The sequence below is a fragment of the Branchiostoma belcheri genome, unplaced genomic scaffold (genome assembly GCF_001625305.1).
Source record: "Branchiostoma belcheri isolate BF01 breed outbred unplaced genomic scaffold, Haploidv18h27 scaffold9, whole genome shotgun sequence".
In the NCBI taxonomy this organism is placed as follows: domain Eukaryota; kingdom Metazoa; phylum Chordata; class Leptocardii; order Amphioxiformes; family Branchiostomatidae; genus Branchiostoma; species Branchiostoma belcheri.
Genome location: NW_017804575.1, coordinates 12,274 through 21,705, shown reverse-complemented (window position 1 = coordinate 21,705; position 9,432 = coordinate 12,274). Strand labels below are relative to the sequence as shown.

Genomic DNA, 9,432 nt, shown 5'->3' with positions numbered 1-9,432 from the left:
ATCTTTTTGTTTAAACAAGGCACATTAAGTGCTGATGAATATGTGCGGGTTTCGTTTTTTCGCAGATTGGACATATTTATTGTTGAGTTTGTACGTAACTACCGGAGAAAACGTTGGCTCAGTATCTTCTTTATTTTTCATTTCAAGTTTCTACGAAAAGACCACGCAACGATAATCTTTACGTACACGTATAGGAGGTATAAAGATGCGTAAAGAAGGAATATACGTTAACCGTTAAGCAAAGTTAAAGCAACCGTAAATATTGTTTTTCGTGCCGTGTCTATCTTTTTAAGAGTTAGTTTTGACATCATTATATGCGTTATAAAACGTAAATGTACAAGGCAAATCAGGTATTTCTATCACACTACAATCGGCAGAATACACAATTATGCCATACAAAATTATGCCAATTTAATTTTGAAATACACCATCGCCTGCTGAAGACAACATACACTGGTATTTGCAGAGACACCCAAGCATATATATAGATGTTGGCTGCAATACATGCCAAGCAAGCACTGCACAAAATCCTATCTTTAAGCACATCTTAAAGCATGCGTAAAGGTACATTTAAGAGAAGAAACGGTATCTTAACGAATTCTTTAAGATGCTTAAAGAATGAATTTTGTGTAGTGATGAGTAAAAGAAAGTAAAGAGGAGAAGCGCTTACCTTTGAATGACAAAAGCAGAACGACCAGAATGGCGATGTCGACAGCAAGGTGATTTTTCGACCGTGCACCAAACATCGTTCGTGTTTTCTATTATGAAATTTAGCCCGGGAAAATAAAAGTTACTGGTGAAATAGATGTTTTCGTGTTCAGTTAACTCTCGCTAACTGGTCTCCACTGGTTCTGTTGAAGTCAGGGAAAAGCGTAACCCGTTCGCAACGTTACGCCAGATGTTTCCGCCCTAGCGAACCTTACTGGAGTCTTTCACCACTGGTTCCAGAGACGTGAGGAAAATGCTAGCGCCTAAGAAGTTGCGACTCTTGTCAGCGGCTTGCTACTTAAGTCGATTGCTTCACACCCGAATGCATGAATCTGGAAAGGCTGCGCGGTAAGCCCAGGGATGGATACTTGGCACAAAGATGAGAAGACAGAAGATAGAAAGCTCTCTGTTGGGAGGGTCTTGCATAAATGAGCTAACTACTTGTGGTTTGGGAAGTTGGGTTGTACCATGTTTGGTGCAGAGGGGTCGCATATCTACTTTACAAGGGAATGGCAATTCTATATCTGCCTTTGTCTCTCAAATTCTAATTACTTGTATTCAATGCGAATGGTTTAACAAAAGATTAATAAACAGAAACATGATAGCTATTTTTAAATATCAGTTTGCACGAGGACCCTACGATGGCAATGGAACATTCCAGAGAAAATGCACACCCCTCCGTGTGTCGGATGATTTGTGTGTAATTATCTAGACGGTAATTACTGAGGACAAATGTTCCTGTTGATTAATCTGTCCCACACACTGTTGCGTACATCCATATTTGTTTAACTCTATTAATCAAGCATCATGTCTTGAATGCCAATGTCACCTCGCCTCTAACATTTGTCATGTTTGTTTCAATTAAGCCACAGCAAGTAAATTTTATGGATGACATCCTCCGCAGACTCCAAATCTAATGCGAGCGGGCGAGAAAAAAAGGCGGGCCGAAAAAAACGAGGTTCCTACATTTTAAAAATTTTGACTCAATCAGTATACAAATGGTTTTGATTCAGTGGGAACATCACATATACACAGCCAACATCACATATCACAGCATCAAAGTAAGAAACAAAACATTAAATCAGAGCCTTTTCTTGTCTCCCCTCTTCATATTTATCTGCCATGGCAACAGACATTGCCCATTTTCGGCATGTTGACCGCTGTCAGAAGGCAACAAAATTTCTTTTTTTTTCTCCAAAATCAGGCGAAAATTAATGCGTGCTCTGATGTCATCCATAAAGATTACTTGCTGTGGCCGTATGTGCGGTAAGATATATGTACCCTCGTATTGCCGAGTAATTAAACACCTTTATAATGTCGACGTCACCCAGTGCAATTCCAAGGCAATGAAATATTCTGGATCCGGATGAGGAAATATGTCTGATATTGTCATTTACTGCCACATTTTCAACATCATCTTATACTTCGTGATGAGGTCCTGTATTTTTTGGTGCCACCAATAAATAGCTAGAACCAGCCTAGGATACAAAACAAGCAACAGTTTTTCGTCAGTGACATAGCGTCTTTGCCTCAAACATATTATGCTATGGAATAGCCTCATTATGCTATGGGGTGGGGTTGATTCAACTTCTAGCATTTTTTTAAATGACATTGTTTAGCATGTCAGGTGTTGCGGTCTACAGTCTACCCCAAGAAACAATGGGTGGGCAGACGCCAGGTAGCATCAGCTCGGCTGTCTACCAGCGCCGCCTGGCGGCCAATGCGCGAGATACTCAGGATATATGTTAAGGCCCGGTCACACTGGGCGAACTTTGCCGGAGCGTTCCTTTAACGGTAGGGACGGGGGCCGAATTTCGACAACGCTCGTCACCGCGCCCAAAATGTGGGGGGAAAAAATTAAAACACGGGCGTTGGCTTAGCGGTGCACCGCTGAATCCGGCGTTGCTTTAGCGTTGGTTTAGCGTAGCGAGCATTGCTTTAGCGGTGACGCGAGCGTTGGTATAGCGGCGTTCTGCGCATGCGGTTTAGAACCATACCGCTTGTGATGTGTGTCGACTACGGATCGTTTTGTAGTAGTGCAAGTTCTGTTCTGTGTGTGTGGGGACTTTTAGCTTTAATAAACATCATTTTGTTAATCTATTCTTGACTACGTTATTTACTCAATAATGAAAATAAAACTTTGCAGATTGCAAAGTTCCCCTGTGACCCCAATAAAGTGATTGCCCGTGTGACCATTCTATGAACATTTTACGTGTGGCCCCAAAATAATTGCACACTAGTGCACCAATCATAGCAAGTCTTTCAGCATCCATGGTGATACAGTTTTGCTGTAACTTCCAACAAATTCGATATAGATGAGGCAGCTCGATTCCAAATGAGCACCTGGTCCATTTCTATTTATAGCCAAATTCTGGTCCCGCTCCGACACCTCTATACCAACGCCAAACCAAAGTTCATTGCCGACATGGATCGCTGCTTCAACGCCTGACACCGTTCCAGCAACCCCGTGTCCGTTCGTAAAACTCTTGCAACCGCTCCAGCAAAGTTTGTGCAACGTTTGTGCAACGTTTAATCGCCGCCCGGGCAACGCTGGGGAAGCAGCGGTGGTCCAGCGTTCAAGATTTCTGCGTTGGCCTAGCGGACCCAAGCGTCCACGAGCTTGCGTCTAGCGATGCCAAACTTTGACTGGGCGTTGGTGGAGCGGGGGTGAACTTTGCCGGGGCGGAAAATTTCCCCCTCCTCACCGCTCGCAATATTTTGTGCAGCTCAAAACTTTCGGAGCGGTAGGAGGGCCCCTCCAGAAACATCAGCGGTGGCCGGGCGTACACGGCGTTGCTTTAACGGGGGCCAACTTCTGTTTAACGGTGGTGAACGGTTTCGAGTGGTGATGAATTTTATTCACCGTTCAAGGAACGCTCCAGCAAAGTTCGCCCAGTGTGACCGGGCCTTTACATTCCTTAGTCAAATGATCTCGAATGGTTGCAACACATATTGATGCACTCTTACATTTGCAAAATAACGTTTTCTATTGTAGGTCACAGTTAGGTCCAATTTTAGCCACCTCTCACTGTAGCTTCTGTTGGACTAAGTGGGAATATAGCAAATATTTTACTGATAGATAAGCAGTCTTCTTAGTTACCTTTTTAGGACGGCAAACTGCGAGATACGTTCATTTTAATAGTTTGGATGTTGATAGATAGTATGCATTGCATGCATGCGATGCTTGAAAAGGGATAAAATAACTCCATACTCAACCGTCTAAGACATCTCGGAACGCATCTACATCTGAAATCTGTGCCATATGCAATTTGTGAACCAGTCAGAATTGTCCTGAGGAAGGTGACAGGCGGTCACCTTAACGTCAGCTAAATATAAAACTAAAAATAAAAATGTTCAATCAACTCGGAATGATACTCGGCAGCTAAAGGAGCTTTGGTAACCAGATCAGGAATGAACATGGTTGGATTTCATGTGTGGCCTGACATTACTGTAAATAGATCTAGATTAATGAAGTAGGTCACTCGGGAAAACAACCCACCGCTACTAAATGTTTTGACCTCTAGTACCTCTTACACGCATTAATAATACATGGACAGAATTTCATAAGCAATCATTTTGTGTGATTTTAATCATAGCAGATATGGGCGTGGATTCGTCTGTAATTATAATCAACCGGTCAGTAGTCACATGATTACCAGGATGTTAATATTGTTGTATGGGTGATTTGCATTCGATTCGAATTCGCTCAGATGACATGAAAAATGGCGGCTGCAGATGATCCAACTGAGATTGGTGTCGACTTTTTGCAGTGTACTATCTGTCACGACACCTTTAAGGAGCCAAAGATCCTTATTCCCTGTCTTCATACTTTCTGCAAGATATGTTTGAAGGAATGTGTTGCTACAGAGGAACCGGTTGGTTATCTGTCTTGTCCAATCTGTCGTCAGGAGGTTCAACTAACTCAAAATGGAGTCGAGAGGCTAAGGGATAACTCGTTCGTAGCTAGTCTTGTCGCCGCTGTGCAGGATCACATCAAGATAGGAGAAAACCCCATGCAGATCCTCTGTTCTCGCTGCGATGCCGGGGCCGTGGCGGCCTGTAGGTGTGTGGAGTGTGCCGAGTTTCTCTGTCAGGGTTGCGAGTCCGCTCATCGCCGTCTGAAGTCTACTAACGGACACACGCGCCTGACCATCGACGAGCTCCAAACAGGGCAACACGACGACAAACTCCGCAGGAAAAAGACCCCTCAATGCGAGGTCCATCCCGGTAAGACCGTGCGGTTGTTCTGCACGACGTGCCAAGTTCTCATCTGCCGGGTCTGTGCCGGTACCAACCACCAAGAGCCTACGCACCAACACGCGGAGTTGGGCCAAGCGGCAGCCGAGCGGAAGAAGCTAATCAAAGATCTCATCAAGCGATGCCAACGGCAGGTACACAACCTACACAAGCATGAGAAGATACTGTCAAAGATGGAGCCATACCTCGAGCAAAACGAAGAGAAAGCAAAATCGGAGGTTACTAAGAACATGAAACGGCTCATCGACATCATTCAGCAGGAAGAAACTGTCATGCATAACGCTATCACCCAGGCTGCAGAACAGCAAAGAAAGAAATTACAAGACAAGCTGGATGTGAAGCAAACCTCGCTCGCAAGCACGAAGACAACGTGCGACTTCGCGACAGCATTAGCAAGGGAAGGGGACATCTTTGAACTGCTGACCTTCAGCAAGGACATAGAGCAACGTCTTCGCAGCATCGCAGAGCAATCCAGCACAGACCCTGATGCTGACTTGACAAAAGTCGCCGTACAGTACGACAGTCTCAAACTACAGCTTAAAAGTGAATTTCCCAAAAATGCCAAGTACCGCATGTCTCACAAAGAACTGAAGGAGATTGCGGGATCATCAGACAAATCAGTGACAACAGCAGGGCTATTGGAACCTATGCGGCAACGGTGAGTACATGCTTTTGTCTTACACTTTGCTACTTCTTATTCCTTGAGCTCATTCTCAAGCTTGGCGCTCATCAGCATATTACATGAACTTCATTCATTTCTGTACGCTGATTTGCTAAAACTTCGGTAGTCTTTCACGTTGCTGAAATTGAATAATTTTGTTATCATAGCTGCGTGATTTCAAAGACCGACATTTCTGCAAAGGCAGGGATAAGCTGATAGACACTTCATGTGTACTAGCAGTAATTTGCAATGGTAAAACAGCCATCCTCAACTGAGGTGAAGCATAATAATGCTTTTTCAAGTAGCTATCAGTGCAATGAGGTTTTGCTACGTATACAGATCGCGTTTGTAGCCAAGCACACCCCTAATCTTCTCGATACGTAAAATTATCCAAGTTTATAGAGACGCCTTGTCACCCTTTTTTTACTTCAAGAATTCATGATTTTCTTATTTACTGTAATCCAGTTCCAGGAGTTGGAGTCCACCTGTAGCTGTTCGACCACCAGAAGACCTCCCCCTCCAGCACGGGCAGAGTGTGGCTGACATCGTGTGGCACCTCATGGGCCGGTAGCATTAGCTGTGCTAAGGAGGCATGGAAAACAGTATCGAGACAGGATACAATTCACCATAGTTGAAGCATTTAATAATACCAAGAACATCGAAGATGAATGCTAGTAATCTCCAAGCTGATCTTTTGGTGGCTGCAAGGCAGAATCAAATTGGCAATTGGCTGTATTCAATACGCCACACGCGATATTAATACAATAAGAAAGCACAAAAACGCATCAATCACGTCAAAATAATACCTCTGCTTGGAGAGTGCAGGCAATAATCTCCAAGCAGATATTTGGGTGGTTACAAGACAGCATTAAATTGACCAGTTTCCAATATACCACCTCATAGTTGCTTGGGGAGTTATTAAATAAATGCAGGTTCCTGTAGGTTCATTCTGTGATGTCAAAAGCTACAAAAGTCCAGATTGAGGAGTATACATGCCATTGTGGCGAGCCTAGAGCACAGATCTAGACTGGAACCCATAACCTTTAAAGTGTCCAGTTAATAAATTCCGGTAAAAATTGCACACAGAATTATCACGTAATAAAAAAAATTACATCTGCATATTTGGGTGAAATGGGGACAGCCAAAGCTATCAATCAACTTCCATGATATCGCATATGTCAATTATGTGATAACAATTAGTTGTAAAGGGCACAGCATTAAGTTATGTTATGATACATGTACATACGTTAAATGGCACTGATAGGATGATACCTCGATCTGTATTACAAATTCAAGGTGCCCAATTATTCAAGAATGGTAAGCATATATGCATTGTTTGCGTTCTTATGTAAGATGATCATGCAAAGTTACTTGTGGATACAACTTTTATTTCTCAAACTGTAGAAATCATTGAACAATTTTCCGTCAGTTTGCCATGTTCACATCACGTGAAACATATCACTTTGATAAGATATTTGAATACTGTGTAACTTAGTATCATGATCTTTATATCTTTATCATTGATGAGTTTGTGAGCTGCTGACATTGATTGATTGATTGATTGGTTGATTGATTGATCAATTGATTGATTGATCGATTGATTGATTGATTGATGTACAAATTGGCCATATCCTAAGTGGGAATGACGCCCCTTGTCCTACCTGACCTTGATGTAATACATTATGCCATATTTCATTGATTCTATATGATATCCAAATCTAACAGAAGTAACTAGTGTTAAAGTGTTGCGTTTTTGCACAAGCACACTATAATCACTATCGCCAAAACGAGCTCTAACTTGAATATAATTTTTTTTTATCTTTCGGACATATTGTTCTGAGCGACCAATTTCAGTTAAGACAGAGCTATCATGACATATTTATCTAGGAATCAGTGGATTTTTAACAGTTCTATAATGTTGATCAAAATCATGAGGAGCATTAGAGGATATGTTTGTTTACAAAAGACTGAGCTACAATGGCTTCACGGAATCTTCTTAGGTCTGGTCTTCATCGGCCCTCTCGGCCATGATCCATCGGCGTTTTGCTCCTCAATCACGATGATCTGTAAGGAAAAAATACATTTTTGATAGACAGAACATCTTTGAGAGAGGTCTATGATTATTGATTTATATTATTTATCATTTATATCATAACAACATATCATTCAGAGATATGACTGTTATACAATTACATTAATCTCCACCCACAAATTGGTCTGTGCAATAGCTGTAATATATTATAGTCTAAACAGTAATAATGATCGTAGCCACAGAGATAATACAATAATGCGCACTTGGTAGATGAACCAAAGTAGTAGCTTACCTGGCCTCCATAGAGTCCAAAATCCCCTACAGTGTTTTCGGGTTTGTTTAAATGCTCGTATGTATTAGACATGTACTTGTTCCACAGACGCACAGACCGATTCTTTGGAATGTTGAAGAGAGTCCTCATGTCTTCTTCCATTTGACCTATTTTGGAGAACAATATGTGTCTGTGATGAGATTAGTAATAGTTATTAGATTAGATTAGTATTATCAATACTGTGGGATTACTTAGTTTTAGAACATTATAATATAGGCATGCTTTTGTACCAAGTGCAGGCAAGGAGGGATGCACAGGTGGCCCCCTAAATTGTGTTTGTTACAACATACAAAAACAACTATAATATACAAATCGGTGCAACAATAAAATAAACATGTTGAGGAAACAGACCAAAAACGATGGCTAAACTAGGCTATATTAATGTTTTGTTAATAAGTTTGCCGAAAGGAAAGGTTTTTGCAAATTAAGCCTGGGATATATAAAGAATACTCTTATCTAAAAACCACCAATTAAAACGACCTTATCGTACTCAGAAAGAAATGGCCATATGCTTCCTCTCTATTTTGAAATTCGGTTTTACCTATTGTGTCGCCTTTGCTGTACAGTTGAGTTACACAGTGGTCCATGTTGGGATGTCTGTACAGATTCAGCTCCACCAGGAACACTTCTACTTTGAGGTGTTTTACAAACAGGCCATGCTCAACTACCTGTAAGGATTGAGATAAGTAAGAAACTACCAAAACTGTTCGCTAATCATTACCTTATCTCCAAGCAGATCATACGGTGACAAGGCAGTATTTTCTGTGGCTAATGCATGCCTTCTCCTCTGGCAAGGATGCCACCTTGCCACCGTATTATCTGCTTGGAGATCATCATTACCCAGAAAGTGTGGCAAATGATACCGTGTTAACGGTTGTCAATCAGGTACCTAACACATCCTTTCATACATGGCCTTCTTTACGCACAGGTCAGGTCAAACCCGATTTTTTTTTACAAATCGGATGGCACCCCGGCTAGGTCAATGTTACAGTGTAATGAAATCGTGTGGACATCAGCGATATTCTATGACTTCAGCTATGTGTTGGCGTATATTTTATTGGTTTTTAAGATTCCTTGGGGTAGGCATAGATACAAAATGTCTCACAGTCGTACCTTACGGGGAATGACGTGACGGTCTTTGATTCCGTACCAGGAGACAAGTATGCAGAACGCCTCCACAGGAACAAGGCGATAATCCAACTCATCAATCAGATTGTCTTTCAGGAAAACAGCATCAGGATTCTTTGGGTCTGGATGGAAAAGGCAACATTCATGTAATGTAAATCCAAGCAAGACAAAAAAGAAAACAATTTTAGTCTTTTACCTATTGAACAGATTTCTATTTCAACGACTACAAGCAGAACAACCTTACAAGCAACGCTGCATTCTACCTTACAACCAACGCCGTATTCTACCTTAGAATCCTTCGTCGGGAGGATATAT

At 41.8% G+C, this 9,432-nt stretch overlaps 2 protein-coding genes across 2 annotated transcripts in view; one reads left to right on the top strand and one right to left on the bottom strand.

Annotated features, from left to right (window-relative positions):
- Window positions 1–4,430: 4,430 nt before the first annotated feature.
- LOC109487559 (E3 ubiquitin-protein ligase TRIM56-like) lies at window positions 4,431–6,197 on the top strand. The gene is made up of 2 exons (XM_019791567.1): window positions 4,431–5,623; window positions 6,092–6,197. Exons 1-2 carry the CDS (start codon window positions 4,431–4,433, stop codon window positions 6,195–6,197), a joined length of 1,299 nt encoding a protein of 432 aa, XP_019647126.1.
- A 1,015-nt stretch (window positions 6,198–7,212) lies between these two features.
- The window catches only part of LOC109487904 (protein PML-like), a 5,084-nt gene continuing 2,864 nt past the window's right edge, over window positions 7,213–9,432 (bottom strand). Inside the window, exons 4-7 of the mRNA XM_019792012.1 lie at window positions 9,103–9,239; window positions 8,531–8,657; window positions 7,951–8,096; window positions 7,213–7,690 (exon numbers count right to left, since the gene is read on the bottom strand). Coding sequence (XP_019647571.1) covers window positions 7,610–7,690; window positions 7,951–8,096; window positions 8,531–8,657; window positions 9,103–9,239 — 491 coding nt within the window. The 3' untranslated portion in view covers window positions 7,213–7,609. The remainder of the gene's footprint in view (window positions 7,691–7,950; window positions 8,097–8,530; window positions 8,658–9,102; window positions 9,240–9,432) is intronic.

Coding starts and splice junctions, on each gene's coding strand:
- LOC109487559 (XM_019791567.1), top strand. CDS start 4,431: ATGGCGGCTGCAGATGATCCAACTGAGATTGGTGTCGACTTTTTGCAG. Junction 5,624..6,091: donor TTGGAACCTATGCGGCAACG/GTGAGTACATGC, acceptor ACTGTAATCCAG/TTCCAGGAGTTGGAGTCCAC.